This window comes from Thamnophis elegans, chromosome 5, assembly GCF_009769535.1.
Source record: "Thamnophis elegans isolate rThaEle1 chromosome 5, rThaEle1.pri, whole genome shotgun sequence".
In the NCBI taxonomy this organism is placed as follows: domain Eukaryota; kingdom Metazoa; phylum Chordata; class Lepidosauria; order Squamata; family Colubridae; genus Thamnophis; species Thamnophis elegans.
This window is the reverse complement of record NC_045545.1, coordinates 40,883,845-40,909,136: the sequence shown is the minus strand read 5'-3', so window position 1 is coordinate 40,909,136 and position 25,292 is coordinate 40,883,845. Positions and strand designations below refer to the sequence as shown.

Sequence of the window (25,292 nt, the reverse complement as noted above, 5' to 3'; positions counted from 1 at the left end):
ACAACTCTTAATGCCTTTTTGGCAATGTTGTTACAGTGGGCTCTGGCACTTAGATCATTAGATATGAGTACTCCAAGGTCCTTTTTGCCCACTTTTTGATGGGCAAAAAGTACGAAACAGACAAAATAAGCAGATCTTAATGGGTTGGTGGTTCGAAACTCCCCGGCGGGCAAAAAGAACAAGAACCCCGGCGCTCACGGGCTAACTGCGGTATAATCCCACGCCGCGGACTCGCAAAATCACGACCGCCCTGATTTAAGTTCCGCCGATAGAGGATGATTTACGGTAGAGCAGCCGGAATTGAGGCGGCGGAGGAAGCAGGAAGCTTCTGACCGCCGTAGCGCTTTCGCCGGCTGCGACAAGGAAGGAGAGGCGAGGACCGGTGGAGCGGCTGCCGCAGTTCCCGCCCACCCCGTCGAGACAGGCGGGATGGGTCCCTCGACTGACAGCGAGTCTCCGCACCTGCTGCTGGGCCGGCTGCGCTTCCTGAACGAGGCGACCGGCTGCCTGATCCGGGCGGAGCCGCTGCCCGCCGCTTTGGGCTACGTGCCCCGCGAAGTGCAGTACAAGCTCTGCAAGGATCCCAGCGCCCAGGGACCCGCCTCGGCCTCGGGACGGAGCCTGCTGTCTGTGTGGGAGAGCCCAAGCAAAGCTGCGGCCGGTGCGGGACCCGGCATCAGGAAAGGTCCGGGCAGGGCCACCATCGAACTGCGCAAAGGGTCGTGCATTCGAGCCAGCGGCGAGGAATACTGCAACGGGCACGGGCTCTGGGTGAAGTTCACCAGGGTGAGGGACAAGGCGGGGCTCTCTTTCTCTCTCTCGAGCGCGGCCTTTGGACCTGGAGGCTAATCCGAAGAAACGGAGTGAAACCCTGGCGGGCCAAAACCGTTTCGATCCCGCGTTAGTTCCGAGTAGATCCAAATAGATCCTGATCAGGGTATTTCTCTAGTTCACCATCTTATTCACTGTATTTCATTGACTCTGAAATTTGTACAGGCATATTTATTATCACAAAAATACAAGCTGAGTTTACATAAGAATAGAATAGAATAACAGAGTTGGAAGGGACCTTGGAGGTCTTCTACTCCAACACCACCACTCCCTCCCCATGCAGGAAACCCTATACCGTTTCAGACAAATGGTTATGCAACATCTTCTAAAAAACTTCCAGTGTTGGGGCATTCACAACTTCTGGAGGCAAGCTGTTCCACTGATTAATTGTTCTAACTGTCAGGAAATTTCTCCTCAGTTCTAAGTTGCTTCTCTCCTTGATTAATTTCCACCTATTGCTTCTTGTTCTGTCCTCAGGTGCTTTGAAGAATAGTTTGACTCCCTCTTCTTTGTGGGATATTGGAACACTATAATGCTATATGTCTCTTCTAGTCCTTTTCATTAAACCAGGCATACCCAGTTCCTGCAACCATTCTTCATATGTTTTAGCCTCCAGTCCCCTAATCATCTTTGTTGCTCTTCTCTACACTCTTTCTAGAGTCTTCACATACATCATAGTGACCAAAACTGAATGTAGTATTCCAAGTGTGGCCTTACCAAGGCATTATAAAGTGGTATTAACACATAAGGATTTAATTGGAGCTGCACAAACAGTGCAAAGATCTTGCATATTTAAATTCTATATATTTGTACTATAGTAATGAAGCCTCTTTTTTATCAACTTAGACTTTACTGCTCATGTAACTTTGTGTTCTAACCATATAGGAGCAACTTCAGGAATACAAGACTGGTTGTGACCTGGAGGAAGGCTGGATTCTTATGTGTAAGCATGCAGATAGTGGAGACAGGCTGGTACCAGTGGAATCTATGGAGAGGATTCAGAGGCAGCAACAGCTCTTTGGGATGGATTTTAAACCAGTGATCAGGTACAGAATCTCACTTCTGCTTGGTTGGCTTTGGAGGACTCATGGAGGATACTGCAAATGTGAATGTAAGCAATATATGTTATTTGTCCATGAATCTCTTGGTTGTCAGCATTCTCAGAAGAAAATGTGTGGCACAAAAAGAAGATTCTGGAGAGAGGCTATTTTTTTTCTTAATCATGTAGGTATGCCCATTTTTAAAATAACATTTGCCGAATGCTAGTTAGTGAATCATTTGTCTTTAAAAATTGTTTCACATTTGTTGATTAATTATGGATCTGATAAATTTGTATAACAGCAAAGATTGTATAACAAAATGGATTAGAAATGTAATGTTGTTACACCTTCCACAAATGGCTACATATTCGTCCATATTGATTTGTTCTCATAACTTTTTCTTAGAACTTTTCCTAGAAGCCAATCAGTTTCTCTAACCTGGAGTTGATGTTTATAATTTTTTTGCATTTTTTTTATTCCAGATGGGAACAGGTGGTAGATTTAACATATTCCTTGCATCTTGGAACAAAGCCAAAAATCATGGAGCCAGATGTGGCTGCTGTAGAAAGACTCCGGTAATTTTATTTTATTTGGTGTGGGTAGGTACTGGTTGCTTGGGTTAGTCAGTGCCATTACTTTGCGAATAGCGATTCGACCTACGGAGTTGAGTTAGGCTTTGGCATCCACCACCAATGGAAACAGTTCTTTGGTATAAAGCTGACTGAAGTAACACACTGGAAGATGTATTATGGAATGAGGAAATGAAAAACATGACTAAGAATGGAGGAATAAATAGATTACTGTTTTTTACTATCCCCCCCTCAATGCTCCTTCTGTGCTACTGACTACCATTACTGCTTTCTAGGTTTGTGCCACCCACATGGAGCTATGAATGTGATGAAGATCTGGTACATTTCCTTTATGACCACATTGGCAAGGAGGATGAGAATCTGGGTAGTATCAAGCAGTACGTGGACAGCATCGATGTCTCCTCTTACACGGTATAATATGAGCAGATTGGATCTCTTTGTAGGGGAAACTCTTCCTCAGAGTATCATCTGTAACTTCTTGTCAAGGATTATGAATTTGTAGTTGATAAGCAAAATCTAAAGGTTGTCTATAAATATCGTTCTTGCAACTTTCACAGTTGATGATGAAGGATGAGAGGCATTGTCTGCTTACCCTGCTCAGCTCAGCATAAAAGCACCATCTATTTTAGTTTTAGAATAACCATTATTCTTTAGACTGGTCCTCTTCAGTAATGCTGGACTTCTATTATTTTTAGCCAGTGTGGCCATGTTAGCAGAAAATAACACTGCAATCCAGCACTTTCACATTTCATTTGCTTGTCTCTGAATTTTGAACTATCTTTTTAGTCTTTGTAAAGGATTAGAAAGATAGAACTATGATAACCTCAGGGGTAATCTACTCCACAAACATCTCATCTTGTTCAGTGCAGATGCTACTAGAACATTTTTGTCTGACATCTTTCCCTGGGCATCTTTGCTTTGTACACACTGAAAGTTCCTGCTAAGCTGCACCATGTATCTACCTCCTTCTGTTTTAACCAATTGGATCTTGTCCTCTGGAATAAGAAAAACTAAGTCCACCTCTTATTTGTATCTCTATATACGCACACCATTCTTCTGAGAGCTTTCTCTCCAGAACTTTAGACCTTTCTGAACTTACTCCAATTTGTTGCCTATAGTACTCCAAATGGGGTCTGAACAGGGCAATAAATGCAGTACTTCATTGAAATGCTTCTCAAGTGAAGCATATTCATCATCGTGTCTGTATGAATAAGTAGGGCTGGTTCAAATGTCAGCCTGTGCTAATGTGCTGCTCTGCTTCCCTAGGAAGAATTCAATGTTTCATACTTGACCGACAACCATGAGGACACCTACTGGGAGAGTGATGGATCCCAAGGCCAACACTGGGTCCGTCTCAACATGAAGAAAGGAACCATAATAAAGTTAGTAATTAAATCCACTCCTCCCTTTCCTAGCTTTTTCTCTGTAAAGCAAGATTTTCTCCTCTGTCATTAGCTACAAAGTGATTTAGGATCAGTCTTTGGGAACAGATTGCAAATTAGAGATAGCTGCTCTAATTTATTTGGCCTTCCTGAAAAACAATTATTCTTTCATTCAGTTTTCTGTATTCCTTTGAATGTATATCAAGATGGATTTAGAAATGTAGTTTGTATGTCTGACCCTGATTTGTGCCTAGGCATTCTTCTTTCAGAAAAACAAAATTGAGAAATGCTTAACAATGGAAAACGTCTCAATTTTCTTTCACAATAAATGTGCTAGGGTTTTCAAATGCTTCCACTATAAATGTACGGCTAAGACACTATATTAAACTGTATCAGAAAATGTACAGTTCTACAATCCCATTCCCTTTTTATGTCAGGGATAGATTAACACTTTTTCTTCTTTAGTGGCTTTTTCTATTAACAATGACCTGAATTTCAGATTGACACAAAGTGAATCACAGAAATATGAAGGATATACCCCCTCTTCTTAATTCAGAATATACTTATTTTTTCCAATCCTTTCTGAAGAATATTTGAAAAAAATCCAAATATAATATTTCAGAAAAAGACTGAATCTGATTGAACTATTTTAAGGTGGGCAGTTCTCTCTTCCTTTTCCATCATATTTTCTCTGATTTAAAAATTGCAGGAGAGGTTTGCAAGAATGGATACCAAGAGCGTTTTCATGTTTCCAAACATCTACAGTGGTAGCTTGTAAGCATGCCAAACAATCCTTTATTGACAGGGATTCTAATAACAGAAAGTTTCGAGCAGGAATTTTTTGTTTAAAAAATGCTCCTTGTGAGTTTCCAGCCTTCACAGAACTTTTGTGCTTGTGAAAGTTTTCCTAATACTCCTTTGCTTTTTCTCACATTTGTTGTTTCAATTCTTTTTATCAGGAAACTCTTTTTGACCGTGGATACAACAGATGAGAATTTCATGCCAAAAAGGGTGGCTGTGTATGGTGGCGAGGGTGATAATCTGAAGAAACTGAGTGATGTCGGCATTGATGAGTGAGTCATGGCCATGAGGGGAGATGGCGGCTAATTGAACGAAGTCATCCTCCTAAATTTTATTCAAATGGTTTAACAGTTGTCCAAAACTTGTCATTTCCTGTGATACCGGAAGGAGATGGAAAGAATAGAAAATGAAGAGTATTATCTTGATCAAATGCTGCTGCAAAGCAAGGAATTAATGGTCCAGTTGCCACTGGTGAAATGCTAGTGGTTCATATATTTGGTTGTTGATATTGGGGTCAATCAAGAAGTGGTGTAGTGGTTAGAATGCAATACTGCAGGCTACTTCTGCTAACTGCTGGTTGCCTGCAATTTGGCACTCTGATGCAGTATGTAAGTCTAAATGCTATTGCTATTGCTATCATATCTCAGGGAATTAAGGCCGGAAACAACATTATGAATAAGCCCACAGATCATTACTATCTTGATGCTTTTATTAGCCTGACTGGAATTAACAGAGTAAGAAACAAGAACTCCATCTCTTTTGCTTTGGACTGATCTATTGTCAGGTTGTGTAGAGAGAATAGAAATTCTTTGTTTGGCAATCTGCTCACAGAGATAGCAACCAGCCAGTTTTGGCCAATTTGCTGGTATGTAATTCCTTGTTGCCTAAGGCCTAGCATACAAATCAAAGTAGAGGACTGTGTTATTAATATCAACATAATTATAGAAAGAAACATTGCAAAGGTAATCCTTGCTTATCAACTGCCTCATTTAGCAATTGTTGAAGCTACAAAGGTATGACAAGAAATAGCTTTGCAATTAATCTTTACATTTATGATTTTCAATGTTTTGTGGCCACATGATCACATGCTTAATGAGTGGTCCCTGACAAGCAGAGTTAATGGAGAATGCAGCAATAAAATGGCAAGTCTCAGTCACACGGCATCAGTTTACAACTGTCATTTAACAATTGAATAGGAAGTGATGTCATGAACCTGATATATTCACGTGATTTTCAGCTTAGTGACTGCAGTACTTAGTAATGGAGTTGCCAGGGCTAATTGTGGTTGCTATGTAAGGACTATCTATAGTTATATTTATGCAAAACACTAGGCAGTGTTATCTATAATAATAGCTATAGGCAAGCTTCTGTATGTTCTCTCTGACACCACTGTTTTAGGAATCAAATTTCCATCATCTATCCCCCCACAATCCTAACCCTAAACCCCGCCCCATCTAATGGAGTTTAATAGATCAATTTGCGCAATTCAGAAGGTTGGAATGAGAACCGGGAGTCTTTGGGTCCCAGTTCCCATTCACAACCCAATGTAACTTGTCCCCAGTTTTCAGATACCATGTTTCCCCGAAAATAAGACAGGGCCTTATTTTCTTTTGACCCTCCCAAAAATCACTTGGCCTTATTATTTTTGAGGTGCAGGAGGCGGCGAGTGTGGTCACCTAATGGCTGCTGCTATCTTGCAATATTTTCAGGGAGGGCTTATTTTGGGGGGGAGGGCTTATTTTAGCACATGTGCTCAAAAGCCTGATTGGTCTTGTTATCCGGGGAAGGAAACAGGGTACATAAAATTAAAGGTTTGCCAGAGGGGAAGGTTATATGTGCAAGATGAAACAGATGGGTTTTATTTTTGGTTTTTTTGTCTCTAGGAGCTACATCGGGGACGTGTGTGTGTTGGAAGACATGACTACTCACTTGCCTGTTATTGAAGTCCGCATTGTGGAATGCAGAGGTGTGTGGGTGTCAATATGAGGATGACATTTTTAATCTTTGGGAGGATCATTTGGTAATTCTGAAACTCTAATTTGGGATTTTTTTACACCTGTATGCAAGTACAAAGAGCCAAATGTAACAGTTTCTTTATCACACCTCGCAAGACATCAATTAGGGGCTCTGTGCTTGAGGAAAACAGCAAAGCCCATTATTAGCAAATAAACTGCCAGGGGGGGGAGGGGGAATGATGATGATGATGAAAATGATGATGATGCAGGGATAGACAGACAGACAGATACATATTATAGTTTTAAAAAGAACATAAAAACTATACACATTTATACCGAATTTAAAAAAACAATGAAAGAAAAAAGAGATGAAAGAAAAAAGACAAAAAAAAAACATTTTTACTTTCTTTTTGGAGTCCTCAACAATTTATTCTGTTTATAACAGTACATCCTTTAGTGTCCATCTGAAAGAACTAGATTTTCTTTTATAAACCAGATTTAACAATTATGGTTTGCAAAAACCTCTCTTGGTAAAATCTCTAATTTGGAAAATTTTGTTGCCAAGTCTCTTGAAATCCAAATCATGTCTATTCTTGAAAAAAAGACCTGCATCCTTTTGAAAAACAAAGCTATTTTCTTGGAGGTATTATTTTTCTGCTCCATATTTTTCCCCCCGTAGTAATTTCTTCTCTATTTATACAGAGGAATTATTTATTTATTTAAATAATTTGCTTGCTGCCTATGGTCCTTTCCTTTTATGCAGATGATGGGATTGATGTCCGGCTCCGGGGCATAAAGATCAAATCTTCTCGGCAACGAGAATTGGGGCTCAATGCAGACATGTTTCAACCAGCCAACCTAGTGAGGTATCCACGACTGGAAGGGAGAGACCCCGATGTCCTATATTGGCGTGCTGTGATCCTGCAGAGGTATGGAAGTGCTAGTTAGGAATGCCAATAAAGAAGTTCTAATGAGCCACATTTCCACAACTGTGGATGGGTATAAGAAAATATGTGAGAGGCCTCTGCAAGCAGTTGATTTAATTAAAAGAGCATCAAGATATTTTTTTATCACTATCTCACCCTAGGTGTGTATCAATTTTCTTCTAGTGTAATACCATGTTTCTCCAAAAATAAGACAGGGTCTTATTTTCTTTTGACCCCCAAAATAAATGCTTGTCCTTATTTTCAGGAAGATCTTCTAATTTTTTAGGTATAGGAGGCCCGTTAACCTCGGCTCACAGATCAGCTGATCCAGAGAGGGCTGGAAATTCTGCTTCTGGCACATTCTTGCCAGCCCTAACATCGCTGGGCCTGCCGCTCTTTTTGTGGCCGCCTCTAAGAGAAGGGTGCAGTTGCTAGGGTTTGCAGGAGTGGCCTCTGCAAGGTCATTCTGCATGGATGGAAGGTGCATGTGGGCTACGTGGGGTATGTCCGCCCCCTTCCCCCAGGAATTGGCAGGGACTGGCTGTGCCTGCGTTTAAATATTTTTGGGGAGGGCTTATTTTAGCGCATACGCTCAAAAGCCCGATTGGACTTATTGTCCAGGGAGGTCTTATTTTCGGGAAAACAGGGTAGTATGTGGAGAAAACCTTGGGAGACTGGACAAAGATAAACTGCCTAGGAAATGGTCAGAGAAGAGATAGCATAGCCTACAGCTGCATAGTGGGCAGGTCAGAAGGCTCTTTGGACCCTCTCCAGTGTCTCAGGCTGTAAAGGAGGTTGGGGGAAGAAGGATTGCACTTTGAGACTTGCTAGACTGGTGTCAGCCTTACTAGGCACAGGAAACAGGAAACATGACCAGATGAACCAAGTCTACTTTATTATATAGTTTCATTTAAGTCTCAAAGTATCATTCTGCCCCTGTCTCCTTTGCAGGTGGAAAAATTAGGGAGGGTTTCTTCTAAATCTCTTTTCCACATACCATTACACCTAGGAATACTGTATCTCTTTGATTGCACTGCTTATTTGAGTGCTTACTCCCATAAACCAGTAAGCATCTCATTCTTCTACTAGTCTTTCCTAGTATTATGACCATGTGAATTCTCTTAGTTTTCATTGCTATTCTTCATTTCATGGTCATGCCCCCAACAGTTTTATTTATAAAGGCTCAGATAATTTGTTTGGGTAGGAGGTACATTTTAGAAATAAACAAATAATGCTCAGTGGGGGAGGGATGCATAGAAAAAAATTAGGAGGAAAAGAGTTCTATCTTGAGCGCCTAGTGGACAGATGGAGTATAAATCTAATCATAATATTGTTTTATTTACATGATTATATGGAATCATGCCATGTAACGGAGTGAGCTCCCGTTACTTGTCCCTGCTTCTGCCAACCTAGCAGTTAGAAAGCATGTACAAATGCAAGTAGAAAAATAGGAACCACCTTTGGTGGGAAAGTAACAGCGTTCCATGCACCTTCGGCATTTAGTCATGCCGGCCACAGAGAAGTCTTTGGAAAGCGCTGACTCTTCAGCTTTGAAACGAAGATGAGCAGCGCCCCCTAGATTTGGGAATGACTAGCACGTATATGCGAGTGTACTGTACATCATTTAGATATTTTTCCACATTTTGGGTGCTGTTTCTTTTTGTTGCTATAGATTTATCAAGATCTTGGACAGTGTGCTTCATCATCTTGTACCAGCCTGGGACTATACACTCAGCACCTTCAATGAACTAAAGGTGAGGTGACTAAACATCCTACTAATGGGTCAATATCAGTTTTTTTTCCTTCTCCAATCAGTGCAGTAATGGTGACCATTTTGTAGTAGCCCAACCTATCTTTCCTTGGGAGAACTGAAGCAGTTGAATAAATGTCTCTGCTCCAACCTAACTAGATAATCGAACAGGCTGACACTGCCATCCTGTTTTATGAAGGTGAGTTGAAAATGATGTAGCAGAGAAGATGTAAGGATGTTCTTGCTGGGGAACTCTTCTTCAATCATTATATAAGCAAGCCAAGCATTTTAAAAAGGATGGCTCTCTAACTTCACTTTAACAAGAATGGGCACGTTGTATTTTCTTTTCATGTTCAAGTTCATTTTTCAAGCTTCAGACAAAGTTTTCTATTTATCATTCTAATGAGATCCTTTTAAATCTGAATTTAAATTAATACGGCAACTTAAAACTCAATGGAATAATTGAATTTTAATTATTTGTCCTTTGTGGTATCCGCAGGTAGTCCTCATTTAACAAGCCCTCATTTAACAAATATGAACAGCAGCTTTTTATACAAGATTGCTCATAAATCTTTAATAAATTAACAGTGATTCAAATTTCTAAATGAGAGATGAGAATGGGTCTGTTCATTAAATACACATTTTCCTATATCAGAGTGTTTCTGATAGGAAAAAGAAATAAGTTATCAGCATATCAAGAATACTTGGGTGGTGATTATGATGATAGAACCCAACTGGCTGGAAAAGTGAGGCATTAGATATTGGGGTATTGCCCTCTTTGAACCAATTCTTATCCCTTGACAGCATATCAAACAGTTTCTGTTGCTGTCCAAGCGACGCACAATGCTAATCAGCCAGTGCCTCAAAGACTCTGAAACCAGCAAGCCCAACTTCATGCCACGTCTCTATATCAATCGGCGCCTGGCCATGGAGCATCGTGACAATCCTGCCCTTGACCCTACCTGTAAAAACACTGTCTTCACCCAGGTAAGGGGAAACACATATAATAGCATGCCATTCTCCCACTATGGGATCCTCCAGATGTGTTGGGACAATAATTTCCAAAATGGCTGTCTGATATTCTGGGAGGTATGGAACTTAGCATCTAAAGAATACCAAAGTAGGAAAGATTGCACTAATATTATTCAGGAGCAGTCATTTCCTTCAGTACTTCAGAGTGCTTATTTATGCTATGATTTTGATGTAATGAATGAAATGCTGCTGATGTCTATATCACAGCTAACAAGCAACTATGGTGCAGCCTTTTTAAGATTGGGAAGCATCACTTCCCAATCTTCTGTTATAAACTGATCCTTCAGTTTATAACATAACTTTTACAGGAATTTTTCATGTGTCATGTATGTGTGATGCCAGTAAACAATTGAATTTTAATTCTTTGTCCTCTATGACGGATCCGCAGCCCTCAGGCTGTGGCCCACTACCGAGCCTTGGTCTATTTGCAACCGGGCCACACGAGTGGCAGACTGGTGCACATGTGCACATGCATGCACAGCTAAACTTGCACAAGTGGCTAACCGGTGTGCATGCACACATGCGCAGCTCAACATGAGCAAGTTTAGCTGCATGCACATGAGCATGTGCACCGGCATAGCGTGCTGCTCACGCTATGTGCTGGCCCACTGCTCATGTGACCCAGTTCTCCTCTCCCTCCCCCACTGGGTCGCCAAGCCACAAAAGCTGGGGATTGCTGCTCTACGACAGGGGTCCCCCATCCCCAGGCCACAGACTGATACTGGTCTGTGGCCTGTTAGGAACGGGGTTGCACAGCTGGAGATGAGCATCACGTGAGCAAGCAAAACCATCCCCCCTCCCTGGTCCGTGGAAAAATTGTCTTCCACTAAACTAGTTAAGTGGTGGGTGAGCAAGCAAACCAAAACCATCCTCCCCCAGTCCGTGGAAAAATTACCTTCCATGAAACTGGTGCCCTGTATCAAAAAGGAACTGCTACTCTATGGTATCCACAGGTGATCTTCATTTAACAACCTCTCGTTCAGTGACCATTCAAACTTAACGATGGCACTGAATGACTGATAGCTATGACCAGTCCTTGTGCTTATGGCCATCACAGTCCCTCCACACTCACATGATTGTAATTTGGGTGCTTGGTGCTCAACTCATGATTGTGACAGCATGATGCTCCAAGGTCACATATTCACCATGTGCATCTTTCTTTCCTGGCATCTTACAAGCAAAGTTAATGGGGAAGTAAGCAGGAGGTTGAAAATGGCAACCACGTGATGTCCTCATTTGACACCCAGGGTGATTTGCTTAAGGATGGCACAGCAGGGAGTGCTGGAATTTCCATTGCCATGTTGTGTGGATACATGACACATGTTTCACAACTCTGTGTCCTAGTGACAGAAGCTCCAGTACCAATTGCCATTGTTAAGTGAGGACTACTTCCTCTGATCAAAATAATTCATTTTCTTTGAGCTTTTATCTAATAACCTCCACCCCCCGCCCCACCCCCTGGGAATTGTGGTTGATGAGGTGTCAGGTTAACATTTTTCTCTTTGGCCTAGTTCTAGTCTTCTATCAATGAGCTATAGTGGTTTCCTTCATTTTATTGTTAGCATCACTTGAGAAATTGGCCCACAAGATTGTAATTTTCCCAAGACCAGCCAATAAACTAGGAGTTGCAGTTTGAGTTGTCTCACATAGGGGTCCGGCCATATCATCACACAGGCTGTTTCATTTTATTTGCTGTGGCTCTACTTAACCAGAAAGGCATCCCAGGAAAGTAATTTTTGGTGTCCTGAGTACCATTTCCCTCCCAGTTTCCTGCGGAATTAAAATGCACTCAGAGGCTTCAGGGGCAGGATATTTTTGCTTTGCCATCTATAAGTACCATTGTGAAGTTTTGTTTTCTTCCACTGTTAAAGCTTTAGCTGCCCTTTCTGCTCTTTCTAGGTATATGAAGGCCTGAAACCTTCTGACAAGTATGAGAAGCCACTGGATTATAGGTGCGTGATCCTTGAACCATTTGCCTTTCTTCCTTGCCCTTTTCTATTTCAAGTTTTTGGGAATCTGAAATTTAAAGGCCTGGATGACAACTATCGTAGGATTTGCAAATAAACCAAAAGTTCATTCTTCAAGGAAAGGGATCCTGGGTGCTCTCTGAGTCTGGTTGTTTTCTTCCACACTTCTTATTACCCAAGCTAGGTAACATCATTGCCATTGTTTTTGGATTGCACCCAGTGTGCCTATTATTATGTACCTTTGCTTACTTTTGCCACTTTCATTCTATTTTTATCACAGGTTAATATAATCTTCATCATAATTGGCTCTAATATTTTGATTAATGGCTAGCCCACTTGATAGCTCTGATTTTTATTTTATCCCAGGTGGCCATTGCGGTATGATCAATGGTGGGAATGTAAATTCATTGCTGAGGGCATCATTGACCAGGGTAAGTTTGAAACTCTGCATAGACCCAAATGATGCCTTGCTTAAATTTAGCCTTTAGTGCTCTGCATTGTTCAATAAAAGGCGAATAAAAGCACGTTTCATGGCTTTGTGTTTCAGTTTTGAGGAAATGGAATTAAAATGGCCACATAAATAACCTTTTTCATTTTATTTTGTTCCTTGCTCCCAATTCGTGCTATTTTATTGTGCCCACCATTATCACAATGGTACCTGCAGATATTATTGATTTTGATAATTTGTAATTGAGCATTTGGATTTTCTGTGGACCATGTTTGGATGATAGGCATGACATAATCCAGGTTATAGGATTTCAGACGTGGAAATTTGGCTGTTGCAACGGCCAGAAAAATAGCTATTGTGTAGTTGTATTTTTAGGAATATCATATTTTATTGTTAGAACAATAGTCCTGCAAAGATCTGACCATATAAGAGTAGATTAAGCAAGTCATTGATTATTCCCACCCCCGCTCCCTGGATGTAATCTCCCCACAAAAAAAATAGACTTTCTAAAGTGATGGGAGTGGGAAGATCAGAAATCCAGTGAAAGTTGATGTTTGGCAAAAATGTAAAATGGGCTCCCCTTTATTTTGCTTTGTTTGTTTTCTTTCTTTCAGGTGGTGGTTTCCGGGACAGCATTGCTGATATGTCTGAAGAGTTGTGTCCTAGTTCATCTGAGACGCCTGTTCCACTGCCTTTTTTTGTCCGCACATCCAATCAGGTGCCATTCTTTGCTCAAACCAAAAATAGATCAAGTCTTTCAGGTTGTTAAGACAAAACTAAAAGCTACCTAAGAAGAAAATAGAGTGTCAGGGGCATTAATGGCAAAGAAACAACACTCAGTTTTCTGGATCCTTTCCTGATGCCATTGAATTACAATAATAATACAATAGCAGAGTTGGAAGGGACTTTGGAGGTCTTCTAGTCCAACCCCCTGCCTAGGCAGGAAACCCTATACCATTTCAGACAGATGGCTATCCAGCATCTTCTTAAAGACTTCCAGTGTTGGGGCATTCACAACTTCTGGAGGCAAGCTGTTCCACTGATTGATTGTTCTAACTGTCAGGAAATTTCTCCTCAGTTCTAAGTTGCTTCTCTCCTTGATCAGTCTCCACCCATTGCTTCTTGTTCTGCCCTCAGGTGCCTTGGAGAATAATTTGATTCCCTCTTCTTTGTGGCAATCCCTGAGATATTGGAACACTGCCATCATGTCTCCCCTAGTCCTTCTTTTCATTAAACTAGACATACCCAGTTCCTGCAACCGTTATTCATATGTTTTAGCCTCCAGTCCTCTAATCATCTTTGTTGCTCTTCTCTGCACTCTTTCTAGAGTCTCCACATCTTTTCTACATCGTGGTGACCAAAACTGAATGCAGTATTCCAAATGTGGAATACTTTACCAAGGCATTATAAAGTGGTATTAACACTTCATGTGATCTTGATTCTATCCCTCCGTTTATGTAGCCTAGAACTGTGTTGGCTTTTTTGGCTGCTGCTGCACACTGCTGGCTCATATTTAAATGGTTGTCCACTAGGACTCCAAGATCCCTCTCACAGTTACTACTATTGAGCAAGGTACCACCTATACTGTACATGTGCATTTCATTTTTCTTGCCTAAATGTAGAACCTTACTTTTTTCACCATTGAATTTCATTTTGTTAGATAGTGCCCAATGTTCAAGTTTGTCAAGATCCTTCTGTATCTTAAGCCTATCTTCTGGAGTTTTGGCTATTCCTGTCATCTTGGTGTCATCTGCAAATTTGATGAGTTCCCCATTTATCCCCTCATCCAGATCATTGATGAAGATGTTGAAGAGTACTGGGCCTAAAACAGAGCCTTGGGGTACTCCACTACATACCTCCCTCCATGTAGATGCAGTTCCATTGAGGACTGCACGTTGAGTGCGGTTGGTCAGCCAGTTACGAATCCATCTGGTGGTGATGCTGTCTAACCCACATTTTTCTATTTTGTCTAGTAGTAGGTTATGGTCTACCTTATCAATGCCTTGCTGAAGTCCAAGTAAATTATATCGACAGCATTCCTCTGGTCCACTAATTTTGTCACTTTGTCAAAGAATGCAATAAGATTAGTATGGCATGATCTGTTTTTGACAAACCCATGTTGGCTTTTGGCTATTACTTTGTTTACTTCTAGGTGTTTGCTAATTCGTTGCTTGATTATCTTTTCCAGAATTTTCCCTGGTATTGAGGTCAGGCTGATAGGTCTATGGTTTCCTGGATCTATTTTTTTTCCCCTTTTTTGAAGATGGAAATCACACACGCTCTTTCCAATCCTCTGGCAGTTCCCCGGTGCTCCAGGATCTCTGAAAGATATAGTTCAGTGGTTCTGAGATCTCGTCTGCCAGTTCCTTCAGAACCCTGGGGTGTAATCCATCCGGTCCTGGTGATTTGAACTCGTCTAGGGTAGACAGGTGCACAACTTACCATTTTCTTCCCTATTTCAACTTGTGTTCCTAATCTGATTTTATGGTGCTCCTTTTGATAGGTTGGATGTTTTTTTCCCTTTGTGTAAAGACAGATGCAAAAAATGAGTTAAATAGTTCTGCTTTCTCCCTATTGCTTGTCACCTTCTTGCCACTTTCTCTCAGCAATGGACCAATTGTTTCTTAACTTTTTTTCTTGTTTTTAACATGTTGGAAGAAGCTTTTTTTGTTATTTTTTACTTTTGTGGCAAGCCTTTCTTCATTGTGAGCCTTAGCTTTCCTCACTTCATCTTTACAGGCTCGGACTATTTGCTGATATTCTGCCTTAGTAATGTCCCCCTCTTCCCACTTTTTATATTTATCCTTTTTGTCTTTCAATTTGTCAGAGTTCTCTATGCAGCCATGCTGGTTTCTTTTGGGTACTGTTATTTTTCTTCTTCATTGCTATTGTGCTAAACTGGGCTTTTATAATCTCATTTTTCAAAATTTCCCAAGCTTCTTGAGTTGTTTTCCCCTTGAGGATTCTCATCCATGGAATCCTTCCCATGCTCTCTCTAAGTTTATTGAAATTAGCTCTCTTAAAGTCCAATACTCTAGTTTGACTTTGTTCTACTACTTGTGTTTGCATAATGTTGAATTCCAGTATTGCATGATTGCTTGCCCCCAAGGTTCCTGTAGCTTCAACACCTTCTATCATTTCCTCTCTGTTAGTGAGAATTAAGTCCAATATGGCCGATCCCCTTGTTCCCTTCTCTACCTTTTGGGAAACAAAGTTGTCTGCTAGGTTTGTTAGGAACCTGTTGGATCTTCCACTTGGTGCAGAGTTTGTTTCCCAGTTGATGTCAGGGTAGTTAAAATCCCCCATTACTATTGTGGTGTGCTTCCTACATACCTGAGTTAGCTGACTAGCAAAAAGTTCATCTACTTCCTCTGCTTGGTTGGATGGCCTGTAGTATAGACCTATGGCAATGTTGTTTTCCCCCCCTTTAATATTGACCCAAATGCATTCAAGATAGTTCTCATCATTGTTGTGCTCTATTTCTGTAGAGATGTAGTTATTTCGTATATATAGTGCAAGTCCACCTCCTCTTTTATTTGGTCTATTTCTTTTAAATAATTTAAATCCTTCTAGCTCTATGTTCCAATTGTGGATTTCATCCCACCGAGTTTCTGTAATGCCAACAATATCATATCTGCCCTTATTTACTTGAATTTCTAATTCACCCTGTTTATTCCTCATACTCTGTGCATTGGTGTATAGACATTTGAGTCCATTCTGATTGACCCTGTGTTTATTTCTATATAACCTGTGTTATGCCTGACTGCCCCTATTGTCTTGCCACTTGTGTGATTCGTGCACATGGTATGGCACTCACTATTAAATGCTTGGTTTTGCTTGACAGCAGGACTGATAATCTTACCCGCACAAACATCTATGTTACATGCACTGATAACCCTATGAATTTTAGATTGGTGGGGACAGAAATGTTCTGTATCAATTAATTCTCTGTCCGCGCTGTTCAGTTTAAATTTTATCCAGAAAATCTGTGAATTTAATGCCAAGTAACTCAGTCCCTTTCTTGGATGGGTGCAAACCATCTCTTTTGTACAGTTTTTCATTGGACCAGCTGCAGGCATCATGACTAATAAAACCAAAGCTTTCCCTTTTACACCACTTCTTTAGCCACACATTAAACTCTGCTACACACTGACCCTTCTCTTTTTTTTGTTTGCAGATTTTTTTATTGACCCTTCCCTTTTTGTTCCTTATATACTGGTATAACCTCTGAGAAGATAAGCCTATAACCTATACTACTAAGTTCATACCCCAAGCTCTGGAAATCATTCTGCACAGAAAATAGAGATTTTTTTTTTTTTTAGAGATTTTATTAATATTTGTAGGCCGCCCTTTTCCCTGAGGGGACTCAGGGCGGCTCACATAAAATCGGGGAAGGGGAAATACAGACATTAAGATAAGACATATAATAAAATAATAAACAACATACATTCATCATTCGGGAGGGGAACTATCCTTGTCCCCAGGCCTGACGGGCGAGCCAGTTCTTCAAGGCTGTGCGGAAGGCCTGGACGGTGGCGAGGGTGCGAATCTCTACGGGGAGCTCGTTCCAAAGGGTCGGGGCTACTACTGAGAAGGCCCTCCTCCTTGTAGTTGCCAGCCGACACTGGCTGGCCGATGGTATACGGAGGAGGCCTAATCTATGTGATCTTATTGGTCGCAGGGATGTAATTGGCAGAAGGCGGTCTCTCAAGTATCCAGATCCACTGCCATGTAGGGCTTTATGGGTGACTAATAGCACCTTGAAGCGCATCCGGAGATCGACAGGTAGCCAGCGCAGCTCGCGGAGGATAGGTGTTATGCGGGTGAACCGAGGTGCACCCACAATCACTCGCGCGGCCGCATTCTGTACTAGCTGAAGTCGCCGGATGCTCTTCAAGGGCAGCCCCATGTAGAGCACGTTGCAGTATTCCAGCCTAGAGGTCACAAGGGCCCGGGTGACTGTTGTGAGAGCCTCCCGATTCAGGTAGGGTCGCAACTGGCGCACCAGGCGAAATACATCTTTTTGGGACAGATCATTTGTGCCAAGATGTATAATAGCATCAACATCACAGTCCTTACTTGCATTCTTGACTATCTTAAGAATATGCCTCTTTTCTCTGCTGGTAGTAGCAGCTGGCAGACACCTGACCTCTTTCGAAACCTCCATATCCCTTCCTAAATTTACATCCCTTACAACTGAATCACCAACCAGAAGGTGACTTCTCTTTTTGGATACCTTGCTCTTCTTGTGCGACTGATGTGTGATACCTGATTCACACTTTTGCCTTTCCGAAGTAAGTTCTTCGTTTTGGACCACGGTCCCCTGATTATTTGAGTCATCATTATCACAACTACCTTGACCTGTCACTTTAGTGTCCCCATTAAGGTCAGCAAGGGCGCTATATCTGTTATGCTGGGACACAGCAAAAGTATTTATGGTTCACAGCTCTCATCCTGCCAGATCCCACAGTTGTCCAGACTGCTCTTCTCTTGCGGGATCTTTGAGGTAGAGGGGGCTGATAGCGTGGCATCTCCATAGAGTGGAATGGCCGAATTGGGCACCTAATTTCTGCTTGGAGAGCACAGATTAGAGTTTCAAGATAGGTAATGTGTCTATGTAATCTAGTAATTTGTTTACAAAGGGCACAGTATCCAAATTTGAAAAGAGTACTGTGAAAGACAGGTGCAAAACAACTATTACATTGAACTAAGACGGTCATTTTGAAATAAAACCACAGTCTCAATCGCATTAACCCAGAATGTATTATTGCTATTTTTGGTTTATAGATATATGATTCACGTGCCGTTAGGCCACTACCATAGTCCTATGGATCTCTTTCACTCCCCTCTCGCAGCCAGGAGCTCCACCCTCCAGCCTCAGGAAAATTTGATTAAGTGTTTCAGAGCTGTATTTTATCTGTTACACCTGCTTGTTCTTTTCAGTGTGTTAAAAGTGCTTCAGATCAAGGTTTGTTTGTTTTTTAAATTTCTTGTGTCCAGGTTAAGGCACTAACATGTGCCAGAAAATGTTGCAGTGCCTCTGTTGGCCTTTGGTGGATTATGTATTGCTAGGTGCTATGGTGTTGAATTGGGAGTTCTTGTATGGAGTTATGCTGATATAATTACACTGTTACTTAGTTGATTGTTTTAAATAAGATATTTGTCATTTTAGGGCAGTGGAACTGGAGAGGCCCGAGACATGTATGTCCCAAACCCATCCTGTAAGGAATTCCTCAAATATGAATGGATTGGGCAAATAATGGGTGCAGCTCTACGCGGCAAAGAATTTCTGGTTAGTATCCAATATTGACTAATTTTTCCTTGACACCAGAAGCCATATTTCTTCATTCTCAAGTAACTTCATACTTTCTGTAGACATATGTTTTCTGAGCATGTGCTCTGTCCTTCATTTATGTAATCATTTAAAAGAATGAAAAATTATCACTCTTTTGTGTCCAATATACTATAGGAACAAAAATGGGGAATGTTAGATGTTTCCATGTCTTTAAAAATTGTTAACCTGCAAGTCTACTCCCCTTATGTCACGGAACGTGGGGGATATTGAAAAAATGTCATTCCAGAAAGAACAACTATCTATTCCTTGAAGTTGAATGTTTCATTCTTATTTGTTGATCACGTTGAGGCATATGTTCCCTTTTCTCTGGGATTCCTTTATTTATGTTTATGGCTATTCCCTTTCATAGATGCATTTGGTTTGTTAATTCAAAAACTTTGTTTCTTTTTTAATTTAGAATTTTGCAATAGCCTAGGGTTAAGTGTAAGTTGTCTCTTTTTCACATCAAACAATTATCAAACATTTTCTATCTGAAACTATAAATCAGCACAGCAAAGAACTAACCAACAACCCTCTTTTCTATAGAGCCTATATTCTCATCAGACATTTGAGATAACTTGGGACAATAGTTCCTATTTCGCTGTCACAAATTTAAGTGTTTTTACAAATAGATGCATTGGCAATAAAGCACCTTCTACCTGACCATTGAACATAGTATGCAGTTAGGAAGGGGAAATGCTAAACTATAAATGTTTATAGTGGGTCCTTCTCAGTACAAATTATCCTTCTCTTTAATGGAGGACAGTTGACCCAATTCTGGACATAAACGTCTGTAATATACAAATAGCCCTATACAAATAGCCCTTCCTTAGCCCTAGCATCTACAGCCCTTCCAAAAAAACCTGACTATGGTGCCAAAGAACTCTATTTTATTATAAGGTTACAGTGACAAAATTTTGCAAGTTTCAAAGTGCTTTTTCCTCCCTTTATTCTCAGAATTATTCCTACTGCCCATTTCATTGCCTAATATTATGGTATTCTGTTGAATTAATGCCTTAAATTGGAGACAATATTCTGTTTTATTCTTATGTATATACATTTATTAATTTTATTTTTTAAATACCACTTTAATAAAAAGTTCAAGGCAGCTGACAAAAAGAAATGCACTTAAAATAATTTCAAGATACTGAAAAACACTGAAACCTATCACAACAGAAACAAAGCAGCCATATTTGAAATAAAAGAGTATCTTCGCTCTATTTTTGAAGAATTTGTTTGGACGTAGAGAGACCCAAATGTTTGCAACTACCCTTAAAATTCTGCTTATCTTCTTCTTTTCTGTTCAAGGTCCTTGCCTTGCCTGGCTTTGTTTGGAAGCAACTGACAGGTGAAGAAGTGAGTTGGAATAAGGATTTCCCTGCTATTGACTCAATGCTGGTAAGTCATGAGTAGTAGTGTTTCTGTTTCAGGGTTAAAAACTGATGTATAGGCTTCTCTCTATTTACTTGCTGTTGGGGACTAGAAATATGGAACAATACATAATTGAGCTGGTGGCTTGAGCTTGGTTTTTTTTTTTTAATAGTCATTGAGAAGGAGGGCTAGAACATCCTTACACCTTAGTTTTTGTAGTGGAGATAACCTAGAAATATTGTAACATCTGTCAAAACCATCAAATGTATCTCTTAAGAATAATAATTTTTTGTCCTTTTGAAAACACTTTGACCCTACGTTACTACACCACATAATGACGGCTTCAATTTAATCAGAATCCCAGCGATTGCTTTTTAATTTTCTTGGTTTCTTTCCATGCTCTCAGGTAAAACTTCTGGAGATGATGGAAGGAATGGACAAGGAGACCTTTGAATTCAAGTTTGGAAATGAGTTGACCTATACCACCGTACTGAGTGACCAGCGCATGGTAGAACTTATTCCTGGTGGCATTCGCACTGTAGTACACTATGAGGATCGGCTAGAGTTCATCCATCTGGTACAGAAAGCACGGCTGAATGAGAGTAAGGAACAGGTAATTCATTGTGGCATTTTAGTAGTATAATCATTGCTTTTTTCCCTATAGTTTATCATCGGTCTGTATCAACATGTTTTAGGAGCTGTTGGACAATATTTAAGCGAATTGATTACTAGCACTAGCACTTACTGCTTCACGGTGCTTTACAGCCCTCTCTAAGCGGTTTACAGAGTTAGCCTATGGCCCCCAACAATCTGGGTCCTCATTTTACCCACCTCGGAAGGATGGAAGGCTGAGTCATTCTTGAGCCTGGTGAGTTTCGATCTTCCAAACTGCTGGCAGCCCGTGATCAGCAGAAGTAGCCTGCAGTATTGCACTCTCGTGACCCGTCAAAAGTGTGAACGTCATAAGCGCGCCGACAACACCGCAGCGCTAAAACCGCGATTTCAAAAGTGCGCCGACAACAGCACGCCGACAACAGCATGCCGACAGAAGCGCGATTTCATTTAAGGTAAGATTTACAGTTAGGTTGAGGGTTAGGTTGAGGGTTACGTTACAGCGCGCTTCTATCGGCGCGCTTTTGTCGGCGCCCTTTAGGGCTAATTAGTCGCTCATTCGTCGTGCGGTTTTGTCACCGCGCTTTAGACACCGCGGTTTAGTCAGGCGCGCTTTTGTTGTCCGCGCATTTGTGGTGGAACCTTGCACTCTAACCACTGTGCCACCGCAGCTTTGTCTCCCAATTCCAAAATCCATTTAATATGTAGTCTTCTAATAGAGAACATGTCAGATATTAAACTGATAAGAACAGATATTACACAGATGTTACAGAGGTAATATTGAAGAAAATTTAAGAGAAAACCATACATTCTCATGGATTTGTCAGAAAATAGTTGTGGGTTTTTGTAAGACCTTTTTTCCTACATATCTTTTTTTTGATCTTACATATTTTTTCTTACTTCTTTTTCCTAATCTTCTCCCAGATTGCAGCAATGCAGGCTGGACTTCTGAAGGTAGTTCCTCAGGCTGTCTTGGATCTCCTCACTTGGCAGGAACTGGAGAAGAAGGTCTGTGGTGACCCAGAAGTTACAGTTGAGGCCTTGAAGAAACTCAGTATGTTATCTCTGATACTTGGACTTGCTGTTGTATATTAGAATGCTCTCATCTTGAGGAATATATTGTACATGTTCTTCATTGTACCTACTGTTCGCTCCACATGCAGTTGCTAGTTAGTACAGAATCCCAGCACAATTACTTTATTTAAAAAGTGTGTGGTGAGTTTGAGCTAATTTAGTAAAATCTTTTGCTTCTCAACTAATGAATATTTCTTCCTCTCTAACCCGCTGGATCTTGGTATGTAATTGGCATTACTGTTTCTGCACTGTTTGTTTTTATCTTCTCACAGCTCGCTTTGAGGATTTTGAACCATCAGACACCAGAATTCAGTACTTTTGGGAGGCCTTGAACAACTTTACTAATGGTGAGCAGGATAAACAAATGTTCACTGTTGTGTAATAGTGGATATAAGGGATTTTCTGCCATTTATTAAATGTTTGCAGAGTCAAGCATATTTTAAGAAACCTTTCCCATTGATAAGTGCCATAGACTCTCCTGCAGAACCCATTGTTGAGAACTGAACTTGCTGTAAACATTTTTCTTTTCTTTAAAAAAAAAACCATTATTTCAGATAACGAGGGGAGAAGTGGTGTCAGACTAAGTAAATTATAGCAGAAAAGAGAAGGTGAAAAGTTATCACAACTTCTAGCATGTACTGTATGTGGTTACAAGTTACATTTTGACTCATTGAATAAAAAGTAATTCCTGCTTTCCAAGGCCAGCATCTTGAGACCATGTTGAGGGAGGTATATTATGGAGAGGGACGTGATGAACTGATGAAAGCCATGTACTTTTCTCCTTAGAGGATCGTAGTCGCTTTCTGAGATTTGTTACGGGGAGAAGCAGACTTCCAGCTCGAATTTACATCTATCCTGATAAATTGGGGTGAGTCTCGCTTCTCTCTTTGGGAGAGAAGACTGATTTCTGGTCCTTTGCAGTTTTATTATCTGGTAGATTCTTCTGACTTACCTTATTTTCTTCTGTCTTATGGCCAAGCTCGGAGACCACTGATGCCCTCCCTGAATCATCCACCTGCTCCAGCACGCTCTTTTTGCCCAACTATGCCTCGTAAGTCCTGCTCTAGAAACCTTTTTTATGGTAGAGCAGAGGTGAGGAATAATGGCCTCTTTATGATTTGCGGATTTCAACTCCAAGAATTATGCTGGCTCAGAAATTCCAGGAGTTGAAATCCACAAGTCCTAAAGGGGCCACCGTTCCCCACCACTGTGAGGCAGAGACACAGGAAAGACAATTTGGGGGAGATTATATAATAGCAGAACAGAAAGGACTGTTCCATGCTGACCAGGGAAGTGATATTCACAGTAGATAATGAGAAGACAGTTATAGAGTGGAAGAACTAGAGAAATGTAAGAAAGAAAGTATTTATCTATACCACAACACAGGCAAACCGGGAGTCTATGATAGCAAGGTAATTTTCATTGAACAATTATAGACAGGTAAGCCAGAGATGTACTGGGAATTTTCAGGATACCTAGAAATGTTAACCTTTTTTTTTATTTCTAGTGCCAAAGTTTGTGAAGAAAAATTGCGTTATGCAGCTTATAATTGTGTGGCTATTGATACGGACATGAGTCCATGGGAAGACTGAAACCTGGAAGGATGATGGTCTTGCTGACGGTGGTCTGATTTTTGTCCTTGCTACCTGGAAGAAGCTCTTGCACTCTGTTCATCCTGACCCTCCTTCCACAAAGTGTATATGGGTGTACATATCTAGAAAATAAAATATCAGATTATGTTAACATGCTGCTTTTCAAGAGAGGCTTGAGCAAAGGCTTCTTGCTAGTGAAAAGCTAGATAAGATTTGTGATTCAATAATTTAGTAATGCTACTTTTCCTTCTCTGAGAAAATACTAAAAATAAAGTAAAATACTGCTTTGTAGTAGGAGTCTTACATTTTTGGAATCAGGCATATTTTGTGACACAGTTCCCTGCTGAAGTCTTTTTACATTTTTATTTGTGTTTCTTCCTTAGACTGCAGTTGTATTGACACGTATCTCGGAGTAAACTTAATGGAACTCAGTAGGGTTTATTTTTTGACTATACATTTGGACCAAAAAATGTGTGAATTACACATAAAAGATATACTTCCCTGCCCCTAATTCATCCAGTGATTATATTTCAGAGTCTCTTTTGCAGCAGACATTATTTCCATCTACCTGCCGTTTTTATGCAAAACCACAAATGTATCTCTGCTTCCCTTCTTTTTTGCCTGACCTCTTATTCTGACACTTGTACCTTAATGATTTTTCTTTCAATAGCTGCATAAACACCTTTGACCACTAGTGGGCATTGTGGAACCATAATTGAAAAAAATCCCTCCCTTAGTCTACAGTTAAGATCATGTTTTGGGGTTTTATTTTAATGGTCAGCACCTCCCTTTCCCTTCTTTCTTATATCTCTTATACCTTTACACCTAAAAAGAAACTAGGGCAATTCTCTGGATCCCTTTCAGTCGGGGTTCGGGCCTGGTTACGGCACTGAAACTGCTTTGGTCGCGCTGATCGCTGATCTCTGGCGGATCGACCCCTAGGCCCCTCAAATATGGGGTGCTGCAGGATTCGGTCCTGTCCCCCCTCCTATTCAATATCTACATGAAGCCCAGAGGTGGGTTCCTACCAGTTCGCACCTATTCGGTAGAACCGGTTCGTCAAATCTACCAAACCGGTTAGAAGAGGTTCCACCAGTGGACCCGGAAAGCAGGCCACACCTACAGAAGAGGTTCCAAAATTTTTTGAAACCCACCACTGACATAGAAAGACACGGAGGGAGAGAGAGGCAAAGAGCTATTCACACACACAGACTCACACAGAGAGAGAACGAGAAAGAAAGAAAGAAAGAAAGAAAGAAAGAAAAAGTGAGAGAAATGAAAGAAAAAAAGAAAAAAGGGACAGAGACAAAAGGAAGGAGAGAGAGAGAGAGAACACATGGCCAGCAAGCCACTCCCACCAGATCACATGGCTGGCAAGCCACTCCCACAAAGGAAGCCACATCCACAGAGTAGCTTTGAAAATTTTTTGAAACCCACCACTGATGAAGCCGCTGGGTGAGATCATACGCCGGCACGGGATCAAATATCATCAATATGCAGACGATACTCAATTGTATCTGTCCGCCCCGTGCCAACTCAGCGAAGCAGTGGAAGTGATGTGCCAGTGCCTGGAGGCTGTCAGGGTCT

At 40.9% G+C, this 25,292-nt stretch overlaps 1 protein-coding gene and 1 pseudogene across 1 annotated transcript; one reads left to right on the top strand and one right to left on the bottom strand.

Moving 5' to 3' along the window:
- The first annotated feature begins 50 nt into the window (after positions 1 to 50).
- On the top strand, positions 51 to 24,136 carry HECTD3 (HECT domain E3 ubiquitin protein ligase 3). Its single transcript, XM_032218498.1, has 21 exons — positions 51 to 786; positions 1,717 to 1,877; positions 2,354 to 2,446; positions 2,737 to 2,872; positions 3,728 to 3,843; positions 4,803 to 4,916; positions 6,528 to 6,610; positions 7,363 to 7,528; positions 9,198 to 9,279; positions 10,080 to 10,262; positions 12,207 to 12,259; positions 12,641 to 12,705; positions 13,337 to 13,440; positions 18,895 to 19,014; positions 20,365 to 20,454; positions 20,834 to 21,040; positions 21,964 to 22,093; positions 22,386 to 22,460; positions 22,900 to 22,981; positions 23,093 to 23,164; positions 23,621 to 24,136. Exons 1-21 carry the CDS (start codon positions 430 to 432, stop codon positions 23,703 to 23,705), a joined length of 2,574 nt encoding a protein of 857 aa, XP_032074389.1. The 5' UTR covers positions 51 to 429; the 3' UTR covers positions 23,706 to 24,136.
- On the bottom strand, positions 21,712 to 21,817 carry LOC116509819 (annotated as a pseudogene).
- Positions 24,137 to 25,292: the final 1,156 nt, after the last annotated feature.